General features: G+C 40.7%; 1 protein-coding gene across 1 annotated transcript in view; it reads right to left on the bottom strand.

The window, feature by feature from the left end:
* Nucleotides 1-26802, bottom strand: part of tbc1d32 (TBC1 domain family, member 32) — a 168832-nt gene that overhangs the window by 20007 nt on the left and 122023 nt on the right. The window contains exon 34 of the mRNA XM_079255902.1: nt 1800-1915. Coding sequence (XP_079112028.1) covers nt 1800-1915 — 116 coding nt within the window. The remainder of the gene's footprint in view (nt 1-1799; nt 1916-26802) is intronic.

Below are 26802 nucleotides of genomic sequence, written 5' to 3'. Positions count from 1 at the left end.
CATACACAAAACCAACGCATTGGTGGAACCAAAAGTAGCCCAAATGGGCGTAAAACCGCCCATTTGGGAACACTGGCCAGAAAAGAACCCTTGTGGAATGGAGTTTCTCACCCGTGGTCAGGGCCAAACAACAAGCCGGACTTGCTTTTTCCTTCTCGGTCAGCGGCCGTTTTGGGGAATCTGACCTCTAGTGGGCAGCAGTGGTAACTGCATGGTGTCCAGACGGCCGGTTTGCCAAAGTAAAAACCATTTTGTCAGGATTGCTCACCTCAACAGAGTCCTCGAGACGATCCTGGAGTAAATGCATCCTTAAAACTATTTTCTGGATCAATCAAGCCAGTGTTGTTATGAGGTGAAAAGGACACCAAACGTCTGCACATTTCTCAGCGACGCGCCCCCTGTTGACGGCTAAGCCTGCACCCTACCTGTGTCTCCCTCCAGCCTGGAAAAGACTGATGTATATTCACTCTTAGGGGTGGAAAAATTTAACTGAAAAAAAAAAAGAAAAAAAAAAAAAAAGGGGGATTTTTTTGTTTCACAATTTAAAAATTGATTTTTTTTCAGAAATTTGTTTTTCTTCAAATAAACAAAAATAATCAATGCTAAAATTTTTGTCATTTTTATTGTTTTATTGATCTTTTTACTTGTCTTCTTGGGCATTATAACAGCAGAATGATGGTCTGGCTGCTGTGTTGTTTTTTTCTAATTGAAATCAATAAAAATGAGCAACAAAAAGTTTTGTACACTTTTTGGGCTTTTAATCTACAAAAATCAGCAATATCGAAGAATTGTGAGAATCGCAATTTAAATCGAATCGGGACCCAAAAAAATCTGAATCAAATCAGAACAAAAGCATATCATCACAGCCCAATTCACTCGTCTTACGTGTTGCTCTGTCCCAGAGGTGTCAAACTTCAGCCCTCAAGGATCACTCCAGCAGATTTTTGTTGTTTCCCTGCTCCAACACATTTGATTCAAATCAAATAGATCCAACAGCATCTTGTCAACCTAATCATTCATTTCAGTGAGGTGTGTTGGAGCATGGAGACCAGTAGGATACTGGTCCTGGAGGACTGGAGTTTGACACCTGTGCACAGTGTGAACAGTCTGATGCTGAATCAACCACATTTTACCATCACACGAGTCCAGAATGCAACTTTTTGAGGTCGCAGTTACTTTAAAAGATGGATTGACTGATTTTGTTCACAAAGTTCATTTAAATGAATGTTATAAAGTGACAGCATTCAGAGTAGTATATCTGAACCATCCCTGAGTTTATCACATTTCAGTTTTCAGCCTTTTTTTTTTCATTTTTACATTCGGTCCTCAATTATTTTCCACAAGTGCAAGCACTGCCTTATTCCCAGTCATTCCAGTTCCCAGGCTGATGGAACACTGACAGCGATGAGGAGAAATGCACCTACAAATTTTTTTTTAATAAGCCAGGACATCTTTTTTACAAAATGCAAATAGTTTTGCTGTAAACATTGTCAGAAAAAAATAAATAATAAAACAGATGTTTTTACTGATGAATTTTCCAGCCAACAGCTGTTAAAGCAGTATTCACATAATGTAGAATACTTTACAACTTCGTACAGAATCATACCGTTAAAGTTCATTAAAGACAGACTGAGACTGAAGTGTCAGGATAGTTGTGTTGTTGTCACCATGGAGGCAGAATTCAGTCTCATATTTACATCGTGTGGATAAATACACCAAAAGACTCTAAACCAAGCTGTAAAGTTCATCGCATGTCCTTTGTTGAACCGTTCTCATTAAAAGGTTCAACATCTTCTTACTCTGCTGGGTTTCTGATGCTTTCCATGTCGGTCAGAACAACGGTCCTGTAGCTGCGCTCCAGTCCCAGCATAAACTCCAGGTAGCTGCTGAACCTGAAACCTCGAATCGGCTCCTCCTGAACACAAAAAACACTTGGAGTTAAAATTTAATGCTTCAGGAAAGATGTCACAATCTATCAGATTAAAGGCATCAGTTGATGTTTTATATATTGACATTACATATTAAATTAAAACCGCAAGCGGTGATATAGGCCCTCGCACCATGGCGCCGCTCGGCATAATGCCACCGCCTCCCCTGGCAACATCCTTCCCATGCCTCTCTCAACCTAAAGTGCAGCCAGACTGCACTTCAGGCCATTTGGGCCTTATGAACGGTCACTTCCTGTCACCAAGGGGCGGGGCTAACTTATCATCTAATTATTGACATGCACAAATGTGAAGGATATTACTGGCATCATCTGTAGCAAATTTGGTGCAGGTTGGTTGTTTTTTGTGGGAGTTATGTCAGTTTTCCTTTTCGTTGCATCACATCTGCTTTGCTGCCCCGCCTCTCCTAAATGATATCCCCTATTAAAAGAAATAGCACAACTTTTAATCACTCATGCCTCTTGAGCATTCTGACTCATTTGGGTTAAAGTTGGACAAAATTCTTAGAAGGAACTTCTCAAAATGCATGGCAAAGAAAATGACAGAAATAGCCCCAAAAATGACACCTTTTTCAAAATGGCCGACTTCCTGTTGGATTTAGCCCATATGTCCAAGAGACCTTTTTGAAGGTGCTGGAATGGTCTACAAGTGTGCTGAATTTTATCCATGTCAGTCAATGTAGTGGGCGGGGCTGATTGATTGAAATATTGTAGGGGGCGCTATGGAGCCATTTACTATCTTTTCCACTATATTGTAATTTTACTCTATTAAGGGCATAACTTTCATGACTCATGGCAAGTATGGTGAAGATCAACAATTTCATGGCTTTGTTACAGGTACTTCCTGGTTCATGATATCAGACACTTGTTGTTGCCAAGGGGTGGGGCTAGTTCATAGTCATATTATTGCATAGTACATTTTGTTCGTCATGGGACTGGCATCAAATGTGTCGATTCCTGTGCTGATATGTTGTTTTATGTGGGAGTTTTAGCAATAAGTCTTTGTTAATGAGACATAAAACTTTGAGGGCCCGCCCCTCCTAAACTAAATCTTCTATTAGAAGAAATAACACAACTTTAAATCACACATGCCTCCTGAGCATCCTGTGCAAGTTGGGTGTCAGTTGGACAATATCCCTAGGAGGAGTTGTTTAAAATGCATGGCAAAGAAATGACCCCAAAAATGGCACCTTTTTCAAAATGGCCGACTTCCTGTATGATTTAGCCCATATGTCCAAGAGACTTTTTTGAAGGTACTGGAAGGTTCTCCAACTGTGCTGAATTTTATCCATGTCGGTCCATGTAGTGGGCGGGGCTGATTGATTGAAATTTTGTAGGGGGCGCTATGGAGACATGCTCCATGTATTCCATAATGTTTCAATGGGGCTTAGTTCAGGGCCTTACTGTCATCAGTCATGGTAAGTATGGTGGCGGTCCAAGGTTCCATGGCTTGGTCACAGGTACTTCCTGTTTCATGGCGCTGGACCGCCATTCGCCATGTCCCGTTTAGCGTAGCGACTTGAGGTTTTTATTGTGGCATCATGAAAGGGTTTGACATGTTTTGGAGGAGTCTCAAGTGTTTGGGACCATTTGCTTAGAAGCATGACCCTCAAATGTGCAAAAAAACACTTCCTGTTGTAAGTGGGCGGGGCTTAGGTCTACACCAGCAATGGTCACATTAATCTGTTCAGGACTGATCCCTTATTAATCCCTATAAGTTTTAGGGTGATCAGATCAAAATTGACAATTTTATAGTGATTTATGATGTCACGCCGCCGCATGGAACTTCGCCATGGCGTCACGGGCACGCCGTGCAGCGTAGAGCAACGTCCTTTATAAGATCTCTTCACCAACATGTTTTGTGATGCCTGAGTGAATTTGGGCCATGTGGTGTCCACCAAGCCAGAGTTATGGGTGTGTGAGCAAAAAACAACACTTTTGACCTCCAGGGGGCGTGGCTATTTCATAATCAAAATATTGACATATAGAACTCTGTAGGAGGGGACTGCCATCATATCTAGCAAATTTGGTGCAGAAATGTTGCTTTATGTGGGAGTTATATCCGTTTAATTTTTCCTGGCGAGACATCAAACTTTGAGGCCCCGCCCCTCGTAAACTAAGTCTCCTATTAGAAGAAATAACACAACATTTAATCACACATGCCTCCTGAACATCCTGAGCAATTTGTGGCTCAGTGGGATAAAAGCTCTAGGACGAGTTCGTTAAAATGCGAGGTGCTAAAACGCCAAAATATTGACTTTGACCTAAAATGGCCGCCTTCCTGTCGACATTTCACCATGACATTAGGAGGATTTTTTGTTCGCCCTAGCATGTAGATCATGTGTATGAATTTTCATAAAGATTAATGACATGCAGTGGCGGGGCACCTAAAATAGGTGGCGCTCTCATTCAGTTTCGCCCAAACATTCTGGAGCACCTCAAAATATCAAATTTTTCGCATTCCCTTGGGGGGGTACGCAAAATTTGGTGAGTTTTTGAGCATGTTCAGGCCTCCAAAAAAGCAATTCATTTATTAGGAGAATAATAATAATAATAATAATAATTAAAACCGCAGGCGGTGATATAGGCCCTCGCACCATGGCGCCGCTCGGCATCATGCCACCGCCTCCCCTGGCAACATCCTTCCCATGCCTCTCTCAACCTAAAGTGCAGCCAGACTGCACTTCAGACCATTTAGGTTTTATGAAGGGTCACTTCCTGTCACCAAAGGGCGGGGCTAACTTATCATCTAATTATTGACATGCACAAATGTGAAGGATATGACTGGCATCATCTGTAGCAAATTTGGTGCAGGTTGGTTGTTTTTTGGGGGATTTATGTCAGTTTTTCTTTTTGTTGCATCACATCTGCTTTGCTGCCCCGCCTCTTCTAAACGATATCCCCTATTAAAAGAAATAGCACAACTTTTAATCACACATGTCTCTTGAGCATCCTGACTCATTTGGGTTAAAGTTGGATAAAATTCTTGGGAGAAGTTCCTCAAAATGCATGGTAAAGAAAATGACAGAAATGACCCCAAAAATGGCACCTTTTTCAAAATGGCCGACTCCCTGTTTGATTTAGCCCATATGTCCAAGAGACTTTTTTGAAGGTACTGGGAGCGTCTACAAGTTTCCCGAATCATAACCATGTCAGTCAATGTAGTGGGCGGGGCTAATTAATTAAAATATTGTAGGGGGCGCTATGGAGCCATTTACTATCTTCTCCACTATATTGTAATTTTACTCTATTAAGGACTTTACTGTCATAAGTCATGGCAAGTATGGTGAAGATCAAAGGTTTCATGGCTTTGTTACAGGTACTTCCTGGTTCACTATATCAGACACTTGTTGTTGCCAAGGGGTGGGGCTAATTCATAGTCCCATTATTGCATTGTACATTTTGTTCATCATGGGACTGGCATCAAATGTGTCGATTCCTGTGCTGATATGTTGTTTTATGTGGGAGGTTTAGCAATAAGTCTTTGTTAATAAGACATCAAACTTTGAGGGCCCGCCCCTCCTAAACTAAATCTTCTATTAGAAGAAATAACACAACTTTAAATCACACATGCCTCCTGAGCATCCTGTGCAAGTTGGGTGTCAGTTGGACAATATCCCTAGGAGGAGTTGTTTAAAATGCATGGCAAAGAAATGACCCCAAAAATGGCGCCTTTTTCAAAATGGCCGACTTCCTGTTGAATTTAGCCCATATGTCCAAGAGACTTTTTTGAAGGTACTGGAAGGTTCTCCAACTGTGCTGAATTTTATCCATGTCGGTCCATGTAGTGGGCGGGGCTGATTGATTGAAATTTTGTAGGGGGCGCTATAGAGACATGCTCCATGTATTCCATTATGTTTCAATGGGGCTTAGTTCAGGGCCTTACTGTCATCAGTCATGGCAAGTATGGTTGCGGTCCAAGGTTCCATGGCTTGGTCACAGGTACTTCCTGTTTCATGGCGTTGGACCGCCATTCGCCATGTCCCGTTTAGCGTAGCGACTTGAGGTTTTTATTGTGGCATCATGAAAGGGTTTGACATGTTTTGGAGGAGGCTCAAGTGTTTTGGACCATTTGCTTAGAAGCATGACCCTCAAACGTGCAAAAAAACACTTCCTGTTGTAAGTGGGCGGAGTTTAGGTCTACACCAGCAATGGTCACAGTAATCTGTTCAGGACTGATCCCTTATTAATCCCTATAAGTTTTAGGGTGATCAGATCAAAATTGACAATTTTATAGTGATTTATGATGTCACGCCGCCGCATGGAACTTCGCCATGGCGTCACGGGCACGCCGTGCAGCGTAGAGCAACGTCCTTTATAAGATCTCTTCACCAACATGTTTTGTGATGCCTGAGTGAATTTGGGCCATGTGGTGTCCACCAAGCCAGAGTTATGGGTGTGTGAGCAAAAAACAACACTTTTGACCTCCAGGGGGCGTGGCTATTTCATAATCAAAATATTGACATATAGAACTCTGTAGGAGGGGACTGCCATCATATCTAGCAAATTTGGTGCAGAAATGTTGCTTTATGTGGGAGTTATATCCGTTTAATTTTTCATGGCGAGACATCAAACTTTGAGGCCCCGCCCCTCGTAAACTAAGTCTCCTATTAGAAGAAATAACACAACATTTAATCACACATGCCTCCTGAACATCCTCAGCAATTTGTGGCTCAGTGGGATAAAAGCTCTAGGACGAGTTCGTTAAAATGCGAGGTGCTAAAACGCCAAAATATTGACTTTGACCTAAAATGGCCGCCTTCCTGTCGACATTTCACCATGACATTAAGAGGATTTTTTGTTCGCCCTTGCATGTAGATCATGTGTATGAATTTTCATAAAGATTAACGACATGCAGTGGCGGGGCACCTAAAATAGGTGGCGCTCTCCTTCAGTTTCGCCCAAACATTCTGGAGCACCTCAAAATATCAAATTTTTCGTATTCCCTTGGGGGGGTACGCAAAATTTGGTGAGTTTTCGAGCACGTTCAGGCCTCCAAAAAAGCACGCGAAGTGTCCGAATAAAAATAATAATAATAATTAAAACCGCAGGCGGTGATATAGGCCCTCGCACCATGGCGCCGCTCGGCATCATGCCACCGCCTCCCCTGGCAACATCCTTCCCATGCCTCTCTCAACCTAAAGTGCAGCCAGACTGCACTTCAGACCATTTAGGTTTTATGAAGGGTCACTTCCTGTCACCAAGGGGCGGGGCTAACTTATCATCTAATTATTGACATGCACAAATGTGAAGGATATGACTGGCATCATCTGTAGCAAATTTGGTGAAGGTTGGTTGTTTTTTGGGGGATTTATGTCAGTTTTTCTTTTTGTTGCATCACATCTGCTTTGCTGCCCCGCCTCTCCTAAACGATATCCCCTATTAAAAGAAATAGCACAACTTCTAATCACACATGCCTCTTGAGCATCCTGACTCATTTGGGTTAAAGTTGGACAAAATTCTTAGGAGAAGTTCCTCAAAATGCATGGTAAAGAAAATGACAGAAATGACCCCAAAAATGGCACCTTTTTCAAAATGGCCGACTCCCTGTTTGATTTAGGCCATATGTCCAAGAGACTTTTTTGAAGGTACTGGGAGCGTCTACAAGTTTCCCGAATCATAACCATGTCAGTCAATGTAGTGGGCGGGGCTAATTAATTAAAATATTGTAGGGGGCGCTATGGAGCCATTTACTATCTTCTCCACTATATTGTAATTTTACTCTATTAAGGACTTTACTGTCATAAGTCATGGCAAGTATGGTGAAGATCAAAGGTTTCATGGCTTTGTTACAGGTACTTCCTGGTTCACGATATCAGACACTTGTTGTTGCCAAGGGGTGGGGCTAATTCATAGTCCCATTATTGCATTGTAGATTTTGTTCATCATGGGACTGGCATCAAATGTGGCGATTCCTGTGCTGATATGTTGTTTTATGTGGGAGGTTTAGCAATAAGTCTTTGTTAATAAGACATCAAACTTTGAGGGCCCGCCCCTCCTAAACTAAATCTTCTATTAGAAGAAATAACACAACTTTAAATCACACATGCCTCCTGAGCATCCTGTGCAAGTTGGGTGTCAGTTGGACAATATCCCTAGGAGGAGTTGTTTAAAATGCATGGCAAAGAAATGACCCCAAAAATGGCGCCTTTTTCAAAATGGCCGACTTCCTGTTGAATTTAGCCCATATGTCCAAGAGACTTTTTTGAAGGTACTGGAAGGTTCTCCAACTGTGCTGAATTTTATCCATGTCGGTCCATGTAGTGGGCGGGGCTGATTGATTGAAATTTTGTAGGGGGCGCTATAGAGACATGCTCCATGTATTCCATTATGTTTCAATGGGGCTTAGTTCAGGGCCTTACTGTCATCAGTCATGGCAAGTTTGGTGGCGGTCCAAGGTTCCATGGCTTGGTCACAGGTACTTCCTGTTTCATGGCGTTGGACCGCCATTCGCCATGTCCCGTTTAGCGTAGCGACTTGAGGTTTTTATTGTGGCATCATGAAAGGGTTTGACATGTTTTGGAGGAGGCTCAAGTGTTTTGGACCATTTGCTTAGAAGCATGACCCTCAAACGTGCAAAAAAACACTTCCTGTTGTAAGTGGGCGGAGTTTAGGTCAACACCAGCAATGGTCACAGTAATCTGTTCAGGACTGATCCCTTATTAATCCCTATAAGTTTTAGGGTGATCAGATCAAAATTGACAATTTTATAGTGATTTATGATGTCACGCCGCCGCATGGAACTTCGCCATGGCGTCACGGGCACGCCGTGCAGCGTAGAGCAACGTCCTTTACCAGATCTCTTCACCAACATGTTTTGTGATGCCTGAGTGAATTTGGGCCATGTGGTGTCCACCAAGCCAGAGTTATGGGTGTGTGAGCAAAAAACAACACTTTTGACCTCCAGGGGGCGTGGCTATTTCATAATCAAAATATTGACATATAGAACTCTGTAGGAGGGGACTGCCATCATATCTAGCAAATTTGGTGCAGAAATGTTGCTTTATGTGGGAGTTATATCCGTTTAATTTTTCCTGGCGAGACATCAAACTTTGAGGCCCCACCCCTCGTAAACTAAGTCTCCTATTAGAAGAAATAACACAACATTTAATCACACATGTCTCCTGAACATCCTGAGCAATTTGTGGCTCAGTGGGATAAAAGCCCTAGGACGAGTTCGTTAAAATGCGAGGTGCTAAAACGCCAAAATATTGACTGTGACCTAAAATGGCCGCCTTCCTGTCGACATTTCACCATGACATTAAGAGGATTTTTTGTTCGCCCTAGCATGTAGATCATGTGTATGAATTTTCATAAAGATTAACAACATGCAGTGGCGGGGCACCTAAAATAGGTGGCGCTCTCATTCAGTTTCGCCCAAACATTCTGGAGCACCTCAAAATATCAAATTTTTCGCATTCCCTTGGGGGGGTACGCAAAATTTGGTGAGTTTTTGAGCATGTTCAGGCCTCCAAAAAAGCAATTCATTTATTAGGAGAATAATAATAATAATAATAATAATAATAATAATAATAATAATAATAATAAACGCTGCAATTACAATAGGCCTTCGCACCGCCAAGGTGCTCGGGCCTAATTAAAACCGCAGGCGGTGATATAGGCCCTCGCACCATGGCGCCGCTCGGCATCATGCCACCGCCTCCCCTGGCAACATCCTTCCCATGCCTCTCTCAACCTAAAGTGCAGCCAGACTGCACTTCAGGCCATTTAGACCTTATGAACGGTCACTTCCTGTCACCAAGGGGCGGGGCTAATTTATAATCTAATTATTGACATGCACAAATGTGAAGGATATGACTGGCATCATCTGTAGCAAATTTGGTGCAGGTTGGTTGTTTTTTGGGGGATTTATGTCAGTTTTTCTTTTTGTTGCATCACATCTGCTTTGCTGCCCCGCCTCTCCTAAATGATATCCCCTATTAAAAGAAATAGCACAACTTCTAATCACACATGCCTCTTGAGCATCCTGACTCATTTGGGTTAAAGTTGGACAAAATTCTTAGGAGAAGTTCCTCAAAATGCATGGCAAAGAAAATGACAGAAATGACCCCAAAAATGGCACCTTTTTCAAAATGGCCGACTCCCTGTTTGATTTAGCCCATATGTCCAAGAGACTTTTTTTGAAGGTACTGGGAGCGTCTACAAGTTTCCCGAATCATAACCATGTCAGTCAATGTAGTGGGCGGGGCTAATTAATTAAAATATTGTAGGGGGCGCTATGGAGCCATTTACTATCTTCTCCACTATATTGTAATTTTACTCTATTAAGGACATAACTGTCATAAGTCATGGCAAGTATGGTGAAGATCAAAGGTTTCATGGCTTTGTTACAGGTACTTCCTGTTTCACGATATCAGACACTTGTTGTTGCCAAGGGGTGGGGCTAATTCATAGTCCCATTATTGCATTGTAGATTTTGTTCATCATGGGACTGGCATCAAATGTGGCGATTCCTGTGCTGATATGTTGTTTTATGTGGGAGTTTTAGCAATAAGTCTTTGTTAATAAGACATCAAACTTTGAGGGCCCGCCCCTCCTAAACTAAATCTTCTATTAGAAGAAATAACACAACTTTAAATCACACATGCCTCCTGAGCATCCTGTGCAAGTTGGGTGTCAGTTGGACAATATCCCTAGGAGGAGTTGTTTAAAATGCATGGCAAAGAAATGACCCCAAAAATGGCGCCTTTTTCAAAATGGCCGACTTCCTGTTGAATTTAGCCCATATGTCCAAGAGACTTTTTTGAAGGTACTGGAAGGTTCTCCAACTGTGCTGAATTTTATCCATGTCGGTCCATGTAGTGGGCGGGGCTGATTGATTGAAATTTTGTAGGGGGCGCTATGGAGACATGCTCCATGTATTCCATTATGTTTCAATGGGGCTTAGTTCAGGGCCTTACTGTCATCAGTCATGGCAAGTATGGTTGCGGTCCAAGGTTCCATGGCTTGGTCACAGGTACTTCCTGTTTCATGGCGTTGGACCGCCATTCGCCATGTCCCGTTTAGCGTAGCGACTTGAGGTTTTTATTGTGGCATCATGAAAGGGTTTGACATGTTTTGGAGGAGGCTCAAGTGTTTTGGACCATTTGCTTAGAAGCATGACCCTCAAACGTGCAAAAAAACACTTCCTGTTGTAAGTGGGCGGAGTTTAGGTCTACACCAGCAATGGTCACACTAATCTGTTCAGGACTGATCCCTTATTAATCCCTATAAGTTTTAGGGTGATCAGATCAAAATTGACAATTTTATAGTGATTTATGATGTCAAGCCGCCGCGTGGAACTTCGCCATGGCGTCACGGGCACGCCGTGCAGCGTAGAGCAACGTCCTTTATAAGATCTCTTCACCAACATGTTTTGTGATGCCTGAGTGAATTTGGGCCATGTGGTGTCCACCAAGCCAGAGTTATGGGTGTGTGAGCAAAAAACAACACTTTTGACCACCAGGGGGCGTGGCTATTTCATAATCAAAATATTGACATATAGAACTCTGTAGGAGGGGACTGCCATCATATCTAGCAAATTTGGTGCAGAAATGTTGCTTTATGTGGGAGTTATATCCGTTTAATTTTTCCTGGCGAGACATCAAACTTTGAGGCCCCGCCCCTCGTAAACTAAGTCTCCTATTAGAAGAAATAACACAACATTTAATCACACATGCCTCCTGAACATCCTGAGCAATTTGTGGCTCAGTGGGATAAAAGCTCTAGGACGAGTTCGTTAAAATGCGAGGTGCTAAAACGCCAAAATATTGACTTTGACCTAAAATGGCCGCCTTCCTGTCGACATTTCACCATGACATTAAGAGGATTTTTTGTTCGCCCTAGCATGTAGATCATGTGTATGAATGTTCATAAAGATTAATGACATGCAGTGGCGGGGCACCTAAAATAGGTGGCGCTCTCATTCAGTTTCGCCCAAACATTCTGGAGCACCTCAAAATATCAAATTTTTCGTATTCCCTTGGGGGGGTACGCAAAATTTGGTGAGTTTTCGAGCACGTTCAGGCCTCCAAAAAAGCACGCGAAGTGTCCGAATAAAAATAATAATAATAACAAGAGCTGACAGGTCAGGTTGGATGCAAGAAGGATACCAAATTAACCGTTAATATGAGGCGCGTGATGGGGAAAATGGAAAGTTCTGCAGTGTGTCTTTAAGGAGACAGGAGGGGTAGTGGTGGATTTTAACCAAAAGACTTTTGTTCTGGACACCCATGAATTAGTTCTGTATAACAACAATAGATTTTTCTACATCTGGATTTTCCATGCCTAAATATACAGTACATAGACATAGATGGATATTTAGCCTTTATCATCTCTAGTATCAGCTCAATTACTCTTCTGATTAGCACGTATTTCTGAGAGAAATTGCAAAGTATTTTTGACTGGATGATCAGTGTCAGGATTACATAAAAAATTTGCAGGATTGTGGATCTCATAGGACTGGAATGGGAAACCCTTTTCTACAGACCTTCATGAGAAGATCTTTGCTTGATGAGTTTTTTAAAAATTTTTAATCTCTGGCCTGCACTCAGCCTTAAGTTCTGAACACACAGCAAAAACGATTAAATTGTTAAGTAAACTGTGGTTTCATTTACAGAAAAAAATAAGCAGGAAAGTTGGGTATGCTTTTGAATAGATTCGTTTTATGACTGCCAAAATGAGAACGAAGAGGTTCTGTGGTTTTCTGTCAGATCTGTTGCTTGGTTCTCGTCTTTAAGCAAGATAACGGCAGCAAAGGACTAAACAAGAAGCTGCAGGTGATGTAATCATTGTAACTATCAACTTTTTTTCATTGGCTGACATCCATAGCTCAAAGGCATCCCCAAATCTGGCCTCATGGGATCCTCCCAGAAACTGAAACACATCTTTCACTGTTAACTCTACTCATATTGTTCATTTTCCTGTTCAAACCAATTGGACTTGAACTGTTTCATGGTGCAACAGCATATTTCATATACTGTAATCATTTCATGTCCATAGCTACAGTTTTAATAATTTTATTCCCTTAGTTTCTTTGTCATATATGATTTTCTTACCTTTTCTTCATTTCTTTTTTTGTTTTTACATCTGTAAAGCCCTCTAATGCTCATTTTGTGAAATTGTTCTAACATTCAACCTACCTGAATCCTTGTTTTTGCTTTAGTTGCTATGTTTCTGTTCACACTGCTTTCTTAGACATATTTCTAATGGTTTAATTTTTTTTTTTTTTTTTTTTTTTTACCAGAATTTAAGAGGAGTAATAACTCTGTCTGGAATGTTTGCATGGTAAAAGCTCAACTCCTTATACTTTTCATTAGTTTGTGTTTTGACTCTCCTGTTTTTCCTCTCCTAACACACAGAAACACTTACATCCACCGTAATGATGGCATATGATAAGGACTTATGTGCGTCTGAACAGCTCAGCCTTCATTTTCCTCTGAACTGCCTTATAAATCATTAAGGTGTATAGTACTGTATGTATGGTAAGAAATAGCCATGTACTCACAACAGAATTAGCACGTCATGTAATGTGTTGAAGGTGGAACAGGGGGGGAATTGAAAGAGTGATGTGGGGGTTGAAGGAGGAAAATGATACCGCAGTAATTTGCCTCTGCTTTCACCTCCCGCCTTTATTTTCTTTCCACTCTTTTCTTCCCCGGCTTCTTTTATGCATCTCCCGCTCATGCCACACATACTGGTGTCCATTTCTTTCCGTTACTTCCTCCACCCTGTTTCTTTCTCTCTCTCTCTCTCTCTTTCCTGTATTAACGTTTGGAGCCTTTCAGACTCCCTCTGAGCACTACTTGGAGATTGACGTGATTTCAGAAGCAGTGAAAACATAATGTAACAACACAAACAGCGTTACCTCCTGTGCCAGCTCCTTTTTCTTAAATATCACAGATGTCGTGTCAAAGCCTTGGAAACAATACGCAATCTATATTAAAAAGATAACAAAAACTGTTTAAGATGGGATTGCAAAGTGTTTTTACACATGAAATTATTCTACAAGGTTAAGTTTAATCTGGTTTGATTATGTAAATCTTTGCACTTTTTTTTCCCACATCTACAAGTTTGTTTTAAACGTCTTTGCTTTGCATCATCTTTGCAACCCTCGTATGATTCATCTTACTCATAATGTTGAAAACATGAAAAACATATTTTTGACATATCTCTGTGTTTCCATAGTAACGGGTTGTGGCGCTCGAGCACAGTCGACTTGAAAAATCATACAACTGCACATTAGTGCAGCTTCTTTTTAGTCTCTTTTGTCAGGGATCTGCATTTACACTTTTCACTTTACCCTTTATTTCATATATTCATCTGTCTGTCTGAACGGCTCAGATCCTTCACCTTCTGCAAACACAATAACTGATCAGTGCTTTTAAAGAAGAGTTTGTGATGCCCATTGACCCCTGCTGGACACCTGCGGAACAACACAACACAATCTTCAGATTACACAACGTCAGTGATTTTTATCTATCATTACAGAAATGACAAAAATAGAGATGCTGCCTTAAGTTATTTTGTGTGCAATAGATACACAGATGTGAACAGATATTGACTCATATATGTGCGTGTATTTTGTACGCTTATTCCCTTTGAATTCAACTTACATCGCGGAGCAGAGGACAGTTTCCTCTCCTGGCCAGTCCTTTGTCCAGATCTGCTTCCATCTCCATCTCTCCCTCTCTTCTCCTCTTCACTCCTCTCCTCTCTTCAGCCCACTCAAACTCCTACGCGCCGCTTATCTACCTCTCACCTACACCCTCTTCTCTTCTTTTGCCTCTCTTCCTAACTCTCCGTTAACACACTCCTCAAAACCCCTCTCATCAGCCAGTCATTAATGCTTCTATGCCTTTTCCAAACTTTTTATTTGGGGAAATGGCTGTAAAATAGACAGACTTGAAATAAAGACAGAAATAGTTGCAAATAAGAAAACCTTCCCTGACTTTTTTTTTTTTTTTTTTTTTTTTGCATGGCCTTGAGTGTACAATAAACAACAAAGATAAGCTGTCAGAATAAGTTCACTGTTTTTCTTCTTTTGGGGAAAAGTGAAAATTTCTGGTTAAATTCTGAATAAAAATAAATGTTATCATTAGTCAAAGAAATGTTTAAAATGTCCTCTAAAGACCCCCGCTTCTCCCTTCTCACTCTACTGGAGATAATAGCTGTATGCATAAATTCATATGGTTTGCCTGCGGATGCACTCACACACTCCAAGGGTAAAGTGGCAGAGTAGCTCCCATTTACACACGGCTGTAAATTACCCCACACTTCTCAATCAATTATTCATAATCCGTAATTAATTATGAAACAATCAGTAATCCAACACCAGTCCACTCTGCTTGTGGTTGCCTAGTAACCGTGACCCATATTAAATGCCACCATTGTTGCCCGTAACCAGAGCACCAATTTTTTTTTTCCCCCCATAGGGCTTCAGACCTGCTGGGCATTATAGCTTAGAGTAAATAATGTGTGTGTGCGTGTGTATCTATGTGTTTATGCAGAACGGACAAATTATGCCAGGGTGCATGCGTGGGGCCATATCATACTGATTGCTTTGAAGGTTGATCTCACACACAGTAAACAAGCGGGGCTGGTTAATAATGCAGTATTTGGTCTTGTGCCGGGAATGAGTTGTGGCCTGCTAGAGACCACTATTGGGACCTGCCACGGGGAGCAGGAGCAAAGAGCACTGCATTCGCAGCCAGACAATGATGCTATGACACGTCTACCGGGACACATAACTGAGTAGTGCACTACTTTGTCGGCACTTGTTCTGGAACTGCATCAGCAACTTCCCATATGGTGCTCTGGAGGCCTGAGTGAATGATTTATAAGAGTTTTGGGGTGTTGAGTGGCCATTTTTCAGAGGAGCGCACAGAGAAGATCACTTTCCCTGCACCCTACTCCAACAGCGCACTCTGAATTGACTACATTCCTCTGTTCTCTTGCTTCCCTTTTCTCCCTCAATGACCCTCTTAGAATCGCACAAGTGCTGCCTTTTTAAAACAACTTCCATATCCTACTTCCACAACAGGAGATAAACACAGCCAGTAAATATAGGACTAGTGTTTTTCGCTCCTCAGACCATGTCAGTGACATGTGAAAATATCCTTCAATGTAGGGAACATCCTGCCACCAGTAGGAAAACATGGCTTGTTTGTGTGTATTTGTGAGACGTCTTGTTCAAAAGGTTGCTCTCTCTTCCCTTTCCAGTTCTTCTGTGCAGGAGGCAACAGGAGACAAAGGTAAGAGCAGTAAGGAAAAAGGTAAAATGACACATGATTGCTGAGAATGAGAGAGAAACTGAATGAAAGAAGTGTGAAGAATGGAGGGAGTGCGGGTGGGAGGGTGAGGTTGAGGTATGGGGGAGGCAGTGAGCACCGTGTGACCAGACTGCAGTTACTTCCTCACCAGCCTGAGAGCCAGGAAGTAGAACGGCTTGTTCCTGCATTATTGGGACTAACAGGAAATGCAGAGGTCTTCAGAAAGGGTAAAGTGTGTATGTGTGTGTTTACATGGTCGCTTAGTATTTTTTTTTTCTTAAAAAAAGCCACTAGTATTTAAAAACAGCATTGAATTTGTTTTTCATAAAATCAATAAGAATTATATTTTAGCTCTATGGAGAGTTTTACTTTTTTCAAATCACCAAAATGCATGTATTTCCCTAAACTTCACAGTTTTTAGTTGCTTCACGGATCTAACCCGTATCATTGTCCAGACAAACAAACAGTAAGTACCTTGCATTAGTTGATGAATCAAGTTTTAAGGTTACTGATAAACATAAGTGCCCAGCAGCTCAGGAGCCAGATTTCTCTCCCTTCACCTTTTTAGTTTAGCTTATAACTAAGTTTTAACATTCTTATATTAACCCATATTTATCTTTCTTTTTAGTTAATTTTATTTATTCATTTATATATTTTATATATTGATTTACATAGTATAGATTTTATTATTTTATTTTAATGGATTTTATTTTTGTTTAGTTATCACTCCAGCTCTCTCCTCATCGGGGTCCTCTTCGCCGAGGGCTGCCCCTGCTCTGACTGCATGGGTGTTGCTGTGGGGGCTGTCCCTGTCTGGTGGGTCGGGATCCAGCGCTGCAGCTTTACGGTTGTGGCGTGGGTCCTGTCTGCCCGGACCCGGGTGGCCCCCATGGTGATGGCCTGGGTGGTCTTGGTTGGGGGTAGCCCTTTGTGTAGAGGCTCCCTGAGAATACCGTTTCCTTATCTGGTGCACATCTGGTGCAAATGCACCTGGCCATTCATTCATCTTCTTTTAACTGTTACAGGGCAAATAGGGCATGGGTGAGGGTGGTTGTGGGTGGGTGAAAGGGGATGTGTATGTGTGTTAGTGTTTTATCTATTTTGATGTAAATTGTTTTATAATGTAAAGCACTTTGTATTGTTTTTAAGCACGAAAAGTGCTATACAAATAAAGTTTGATTTGATTTGATTTGATTCACTCTACATTAAGCAATATTTTTAGCACAAGCAATAAGTTTAAATACTCTGCTTTTCTTTGACTTAGTCAAGTGGAGATGTTCAATTTGAAAATTCAGTATTTGCATATATAAGATTTGAGAAGACTTTGGGCCAGATCTACTAAAGTTTCCATGCGGTACAAACATTTTTACTAGCAGTGCGCTTAGAGGGTTGTGTCTTTCAAAGGTTCAAAATAGCGCGTCTGCATCCAGTTAGTAGGTCTGCTGCAATGAATATGCAATATAGAGCATTAACACACTATTTTGTCTGTGTTTGGAGGATAAAATGTAAATATACAAATTTAGCACCTGCAATGTGATCTGTCAAACCTGACAGCAATTTTTGCTCATAGAAACTGCACCTGTTTGCACTGCAAACAATCTGTGTACATAATTGCATATATGTGGCTACGGTTATTGTGGGAACAAGGAGACGTCAAAACAAAGCACACAGAGAATACAGTTTTCACCCTTTTGGGATGAAAAGAAAACACCAAAATATATAGCTTATTCAGGATTACCATTTTGAAGCTGTTGGAGGAACTCGGGATGGATTTGGAGAGGAGTCATGCATAAGTAACAGATATTGCATGTTACAGCTGGGATCCCCCAATCCTGTTGTTCAGATGTGCTGTCCAAGTCACTCATGGTCATTAACTGAGATCAAACAAGTTTTTTTTCTGCAGTAGCTGGTTTTTCCCAGATTGAAGGAATAAATGATTGCACACATGTGCAGCTTGTGCCTTCACACACAAGCACACAACAGTGGACAGGACTGCAAAAACACCATCCAATAATTTTAACTTGTTGTCAACAAATGGTGATATGTCTATCAAACTGAACTGTCATTCATCTCTCCCCCCTCAGTTCCTCCGTGTCTGTCCGTCTTTGTACATGAATCGCATGATGTCAGAGGCTTTGAACACACGTAAAGGCAAGAAAGTGAGAGCCAGAGCTTGGCTAAGCATACCACATCAAAATAGGGCAAACCTTCAGGAACAAGCTTATGCTTTGGAGTCATGGTGTCAAAATCTGAAGGAAAAGGCTTTGGCATTTTGAATTGTATATTTTCTAAATGTAGCTTGTTCAAACCAATTTTCCAGGATCTCCTACCCTAGCTCTAAAGTTATTAGTCATTAGAGGAAAATCATGGTGATGTGTTGGTGAATTTTACCATCCATATTCTAGGTAAATAAGTTATTTTTCAAACATTGAGCCAAAATATGTCCACTTTAGTCAAAGCTATTTCTCAATATTTCCCAGTTTGGTCTTGGTTTAAATTTTGTAGGTTTGCACACATTTTAATTTAATTCTCGCTTGATTTATTGAAGATATTAACCTTTTTTCTATATGGTTCAGGGGAGCTGTATTACTTTAAATACAAAATCCTCTCTTTCAGCTGTTGAGTCTATAAAATGCAGCTGCATTTTGAACCTACCATAATCCTAAATTAATCATATAATCCCAAAAGAGTTCAGTCCATGAAATTTCAATTACTGCAAATTGATTTTGAAAATTTTCAATGAAAACAAGTCTCGACCAATGCAGTCAGCTGACAAACATTTAGAATGACTTTTTGTTGTCCCTCTTCATCTCCGCTGTGTCTTCTTCAGGAATATTTGTGATTCTGCTGTACAATACCAGATATTGCTCTGATGGTTAATAATTTGATAATCTGGCCTTGTTCCACACGTTGGTGTCAGTCCATTTAAATAATCCCACACTGACTCTAATTGATGGAACGGTTTCCCACTGAGGATCGCTACTTTGATGATGGTATAGAAATTAAACTGCAACTTTCCACTCGGGATCCATTGCTTAGGGCTACATCTAGCAAGTTGCAACTGTCATTCTCTGAGTGAATTCAAGGTCCGCTCTGATTATTTCTCCACTCCTGGGCCGAGTCTTTGTGTCTCTACATATGTGGCATTTCTTCAGCACATTTCCAGCTGAATAAATGGATGACATCCAGAAGGGGATGTTAGATCAGTGGAAATAGCCTGGGCTTCTAGCAAGCCAAGAGATCATCAAAATAATCACTGTTGCCTGTGCAAACAGAATGCAGGTGCTTAGGCACAACACACGATGAGACAGGGCCCCCCACGCCAGCTCGCAAGGGCCAGGGAGCAGCAGGTTGCCTTGGGAACCCTCGGCTCCCTCTTTCTTGTCATTACTCCTGTGCATACCCCCACTCCCCCTTTTTAATCTGCACCATGCTTTCAGCGAGAGACCCCATCCCCCTTGAAATAAACGCAAACTGCATGCATGTGCACATTCACATAAAAAGAAGGCCTGACACACAAGTGGGAGCAGAAATATTGGTACATGAACACACACACAAATGCACATCAAGTGTATGAAGGTATTAACCCTAACCCTAATCCCCCCCCCCCAAAAAAGGATGAATAAACATATTTAAAAAAACAACCTTTCTCAGTCTTATTTTATTATGTTATAATTAAAGACTCCCATGACAACTGCCTTAATAACTCCCTCTACTTTTTTCAAAGCTTGTTGTTGCATATACTCAGATCACCCAGCTGAGGATGTGAGCTGTTTTAGTCCAAAACTGACTCACACTACCCATTAAAGAGCAAAGGGAGTGAGGAAGAAGGATGTTGGCAATATTAAAGGCTTTCTGGCTCATCACCAAGTGAGAAAATATGCTCTGAAAGCTGAAACTGATCACATAGTAAATCTTTGTGAAATAAAAAACTAATCTGATATGTTTCCAAGGCTATAAGTCAGAACACGTATGTAAGATTTGGACTGAGTGTGTGTGTGAGAGTGTTTTTTTTTTCTTTAAAGAATTGTTAATTTTACATAGTGTGAATATAAGGATGTGATAATGTAAGGCTCCTCTGTAGCCTTTGGTATGATGTATTTCATTTAGGGTGTATTTGGATCTGGATTAAATATAGCATTGACTGTAGAGCATTGAAACTAATACTAAACATGTTTTTGATTGATTTGGCTCAAAGAAGAGACAGTACTTTAGAGCTGTATGGGTAAAGGGCTAAATAATGGAACAATACTGCCTCTCAGTGGGCAGCGGCTTGTTCAGAGAAACACTTGGCTCGCATTTGGAGCCGGGGACAGATTTGACTTAACACAAAGCTTGTGGGATCTGGAATCTACAAAACTTACTGTGGTGACTTTAACATGATTTATAGACATGATATTATCTAACAATCCTCTAACATTGTCTTTTTTGCCAGACTTTGCTTCATTTCTTTGGTTTGGGCGTGCAAAAACCTTCTAATGGTAAAAATTTCATATGGAAGGCAGTTCTCAGTAAGGGGAGCTCCATCTACTTTCAGAGAAGGCGCAGTAAATGGTAGTGATGATGTATCTTGTAAGTTACACCATTAGTTCTCCAAAGAAGATCATTAAAACATTTGAATGTGTTTGATTTGGTTAAACGTTTTAGCCTTTTTTGTTATTTTCTTTTTCCAGGCTGGATAACTACTACTTTTCTTTGAGGAAACCTTTTTTTTTTTTTTTAACTTACTTTGTGGAATAGATTCATGTCAAACAATAACATGTTATTGCTTTGTTTCAGTGAGTTATAGGTTCTGATTATACTGGGGTTCATAAATGAAACCGAACTGAACATTTCTTTTAACCAAAGGATTTATTGTAATTTCAAAAGCTCTTCATACTTCACAAGTTTTATCGACTTAAGTTCAATTTATTTAATTGAATAACACGTTCATGCTCCAGCACAAATTGCTAGTAAGGTTTTTGAAATAAGTTTTCCAAATGTTCTGCAAAGCTACATCTAAGGGCGGCACCACCTGTAGTCTAAACTCAAGCAGGGAGTCGCCTGGGTCAACATACAACACTCTTTTGTTATCTGGCTGACACTGAACACATGCCCATATATGCACATACACACACACACACACACACACACACACACACACTCATAAAGTCACATCCAGTCATTTTGGGTCATGGGAACGCGACGGTGAGCTCACGCTGTGTTTATTCTGCGTGGTTTCCTATTTGAATGTGTCCTTCTCACGGGACTCTTAATGGCTTCCCCTTTCCCAGGGGCAGGGGCAGTGTGATCAGACCTTAGCCAGGTCATGCCAGGGGGGCAGGAGGTACCAGGAAGAAAGAGGAAAGTCTTGGATCCTGGACCTCCCTAGAAGACTTTCTTTGGCAAAGTTTTTTTTCCAGGAGCTGAAAGAGCAGAGCTGTCCTAACTTGTTGCTGCTGGCATTATAACATGAACTCAAACACAATAACTGAGTTTTGCTGAGATACATTTCCATACAGCAGATAGTGAAATACCTGGTGGAGTTCATTTATGTAGTACAGGACTGAATCCATAGATTTGGTAAAAAAAAGAAAATGTAAAAACATCCTTTATTCACCGTCCTTCCATGTTTGGCTTGCCTCTGATGCTAACAAATGCTGATTGGTTTTAGTGTTGTTCTCAGCTTAGTCTTCACTGTGGTGAAAAGCCCTGTTCCCTGTAAGGTCTAGCCTGAAGGTAAAAGGATTGTATCTAAGCAGAGAGCTGCAGAGGGAATATGCTGTCCACAAGAATGCAAATGTGACATTTGGGTCTGAATAATCTTTAGTGGTCTGGACAAATGTTGACGTTTTGTAAAAGTGGTCTGGCTTCAGAGACTGACAGTATTCTGTGGTCATGGGGGGATGGGGGGGATCCGTCCTGTTGAATATGCATTGGGAAATGCAGACATACATAATGCATTATTCAACTATCATCTCATCATCATATACTGTACATCGGAGTGCCTAAAGTCGGTCCTGCAGATTCTCAATAAATACCTGTTTCAACATAACTGGCTTCCATTAAATGGAACCAACAGCCAATTCATTTCTGCAGAATGAGTAATTAGGTTGAGTCAGGTGTGTTAGAACAAGGAGACATGGAAAACCTGCAGCATTTTGTGGCCCATGAGGACTGGAGCTGGGCAGCCCTGCTGTACATAGATCCTAGTAAGAATAGAGGTTTAGCAGCTTTTCACCACACGGGGGCGCTGTTGTTGGCTAATTGTCAGTCAACCTGTTTAAGCGCTGAACTCTAACAATTTCAAATGACCTCATAATCTTTAAAATTAAGCTGCTACAGATCAAAACAGAAAACCAAACAAAGAAAGACTTAAATAGAACACTTTCATATAAGTCTCAGAGGGAAGTTCAGCATTGTTGCAGGAACAGAGGTGTATAAAGTAGAAGTAGAAGTTACAATAAAATAGAAGTCCTGTCATGTTTTTAGATCTCCCGATGCATTCATAGCAGGTGTTTTCACTAACAGGCTCATCTACCTTGCAGTGGGGCTAAGCTAATTAAATTCACCTGGTTTAGTGACTGGTTGGAAAGAGCTGCTGGACAGGACTTCTACTTTCTACATCTATTTTAAACACCTTTTTGCAGGAAGGGCTCGTGAAAACCTTAGACTTTATAGAGCTCAGTTTTCATGGCAGCCAGCAAATGGACTGAAAAATGTCACTTAAAAATTTGCAAGAGCAGCTCGAAGTGCAGATATGCTGCAGATTGGAAAAGGATTGAAAAGGAACATAATGACATGCTTTTACCTGAGGAAATGAGGTGGAAAAATATCCACTTGTAATATTTAAAATAGATGGTATCAAAGTTTGTATTGATCACAACAGTGCTGATGTGTGTCCAGATTGATTCATTGCTGGGTAATAGCCCTCCCTGCAGATGCTAAGAGTAATTGCCCACATCCCCACCTCCTTTTGTCTCTCTCTTGGCAGCCATCTTTTATTTCATCTACACTGCATTTATTCCAGATATCTTCATTTTGGTGTCAGTCTGATTGCATCTTATTATTCACAGCCGCATCTAACCTTCCACAGAAAGAGCCCCTGATGGCACTGGGGAAACATCGTTATCATTGATTCTACAGGCCAGATAATCTACAGTCTGATATTGTTTTCTGTACTTGGCAATTAAGAGCCTTTTCATGCTTGGTGAGTTTCAGATGAAATAGAAGACGGAGCGCTTTGCAATCTAATGCCGATACAAGCATAATGTCTATTCATTGAATCTCCAAAAAACCTCAGTCTAGGTTATTTATTTAACATTCCTAATCAATATTTTGTATGATAGAACTGGACCAATTTACAACATGTCATATGGAGGAGGTTCTTGTTGTCCCATTAAGAATTACTACAAAATGCTGCAGCTCTGCAAACCACAGCTTGTTTTGATTCACCCTGATATAAAGTTATTCTTTATTGTTATTTTTCATTTGCTTTTAGAAGATGCAGGTGATGAAAGGAGAATAGAATATTTAGGACACATTTTGGTAGATTTTACTTTGACAATGTATAACGCAGTTGCTAAGATTCCCCATTAGGCGCGGTATTCCCTGAAATGACCAATGACAAGAAGAAAAAACTTTGGTCATTGATTGAGCAGGACCAAACATGGCTCGTTCATCAACTAAACAATGGAGCAACAATAGATTTATGTAATTTATGGTCTCTGATTGCGCTTTGGTGTTCAGATCTATCAATGTTTCTATTAGAAGCTGCTCATTATGAGCAACAGGACAGACAGCAAGCTATCCTGCATGTTGCAGCAATGTGTTCTGCATCACACAACACTGTGTCATGGTTCAGTTCCATGTAAGCCAAGAGTCCCAGGTTTTCAAATAGACTATAATTTTCTTCTTTGGTCTCAATAAGAGTACAAATGAACGTTCACACTGCTTCAGACTAGACATACTGTCCATAGAGGAGGACCAGATTCATTTAAAGAGAACCAAACAACAGTTTAGTCAACAGCCCTTAAATCATCATTCATAACATTATTCATACCTGGTAAAGGTGGTTTTCAGTGCATAATACGGGGACTGGAAAGGACTTTCGGAATCTTGACTGACACAGCCAAAAATAGAATTTTTGAAGAAGAGCACACTCCACTTTAGTCACTTTTTCAGCTGAGACTGCATGTTCTGCTGCTGAATTACAGGGATGAGTAAAGTAGCCCATAGTGCCACGCTATGAAAGCTATAGTTTATCCATTACAAACAAATTTATTTTTCGATACAAACAATGTAAAAGGTTTTTTTAAATGACTGATCTGAAATGTTTTCTTGTCACTTCTAATGTTGTCACCTGAGCTCCATACACACTTAGCACACTGCCAGTTCAGGGATCATGTTTGATCATAAAATCTCTGGCCAATGCTATACAATGACTAGAATAAATCGAACAGTCCAACAGAATTACAGCAGAAATTATAACAAACATTTATTGTACTCAAACAGTCTTAGAAACAACCCCAGTTTTTATTACTTTACAGGAAATTTCACAATCAGTGACAAAACTACGGACAGGAAGGAAAACACATGGACTTGACATTAAAACACTTCTTAAATGTTCATGACAAAAATCAACTGGTTTTTCAGGCAGTTATGGGAAAAAGGAGATGCTCTCAGAAACAAGACTCTGTTTCCCTTTAATGTGAATTGCTGTGGTTAGATTAAAAGAAAACAAAAAAAACAAAACAAAACAAAAAAACAAGCGTGTACATCTATGTAGCCGGAAATGCAGTTTGCTATTTTGTATTCATAAAATTAAACAATAAGTGTCCCAAATTGGATTGTATGAGGACTCATTGAAGAAGTGATTTTTAGACGGTGCTGTGAATTTAAGCAAAGCGCAGTGAGGTGAGCTGTCGATGAGTCACACAGGACTGTATTGTTCAAATGAATAGTACAAGATAAGGAGCTTAACACAGAGCTGGTAATTTATTTTCAAGTCTTTCAAGTCAATTTCAGCAAAATATAAAAAGAAGAAAAAAAAACATCTAATAATCTTGCAAAATCTTGTTTTTCCCCTCACGTGTTTGCAGCACAGTTGTTCTGATAGAACTGAAAGGTTTAAAGTGTCATTTTCAACACAACGATGATGACAATACATCATGATGTACTTCATTCTGCTATTTTTAAGGTCTTGCTCTTTAAGAAACGCAAAAAATAGCTGCAAGGAAAACAATCTGGTCTCTGACCTTAAAAACCCGATCATGTTTTCTTGTTCCTTTCAGTCGTTTGGGGTTTAATATCTCTTGTCATTTCTTTTCACATTTTTCCTCTGCAGGGATTTAATTGCTTCCAACTGCTAGCTGTTTATCTTAATCAAGCAACTCTTTTAAATATTCGGTTATGGATGATGAATAACAAACAGCATTTATTCGCTGTCTATTTTGAATATTATCTGGAAACTTGGTTAAAAACGGCTCGAGGCTTTGGTGCTGTGTACCACACTGCATCTGCAGGAAGCATGTGGGGAGAGGCATTTACTTGCTAACGTCCTCACCAAATCACCTTAAAAATGAAAATATATCAGAGCTGGTGGCCGTAAAGGCAACCATTAGTTTTCCTCTCACTAGAGACACACATAGTCCAGACAGTAATGTGAACGTATTGCCCAGCATGGAAGCAAGCCATTCACTACAGGGCACTGTGATAAAAAAGAGGAAGACATCTTCATTAGAGGCCCCTGCTACAGTAGCTCCTACCTCTGCTTTCCAATTTATGGTGTGTGACTGCAAGGCTCCAGTCTAGTCAGACCATTAACATATCTGACATGGTTCTGTAGTGACTCTGCTACTAATGAAATGCCAATGCGGACCACCATTCAGGAGAACCAAATGGTAATTGAGGAAGTGACGGATAGGTGTTGCAAGGTCCAGTCTTATATCTCCTCTTCTTCCTGGTATATGACAGAGCAAAAAGTAGTTCCAAAGCATATAGCGGCTATGCCAAGCTTTGACTCTTTCCTTGCTGTGAACTTTCTACGATGCATAGAAAATAGTGTTAATCAGCAAAATCACGGCTTAAAAACTTGTAACTTTTCAAACCTTAAAAAAGAATTTCAGAATGACAAAAGATATTGTCTTCACAATGTTTTAACTTCCATTCATTCCCATTTGTGCCGTTATAATGTCTTGTCCTGTTTTGGAACAAATTTGGAGAAATGATTCCAGAGCAAGTACATAAAGGTGAGCATCATCTGCATAAAAAATGAAAATCTTAAAGAAATAATCATAAAACCTGTCATTGAGTCCGTGTGAGTGAATTGCATATCTGTAAGTATAATCTTAATGAAAGCCCCTTGTAGCTGGCGGTGCCCTTTATGACAATAAACACAAGCACAATTAAAACCGCAAGCGGTGATATAGGCCCTCGCACCATGGCGCCACTCGGCATAATGCCACCGCCTCCCCTGGCAACATCCTTCCCATGCCTCTCTCAACCTAAAGTGCAGCCAGACTTCACTTCAGGCCATTTAGACCTTATGAACGGTCACTTACTGTCACCAAGGGGCGGGGCTAATTTATAATCTAATTATTGACATAC

The sequence above is a fragment of the Telmatherina bonti genome (genome assembly GCF_933228915.1).
Source record: "Telmatherina bonti genome assembly, chromosome: 16".
In the NCBI taxonomy this organism is placed as follows: Eukaryota; Metazoa; Chordata; class Actinopteri; order Atheriniformes; family Telmatherinidae; genus Telmatherina; species Telmatherina bonti.
The sequence above is the reverse complement of the archived record's forward strand: the minus strand, read 5'-3'. Positions and strand labels throughout refer to the sequence as shown.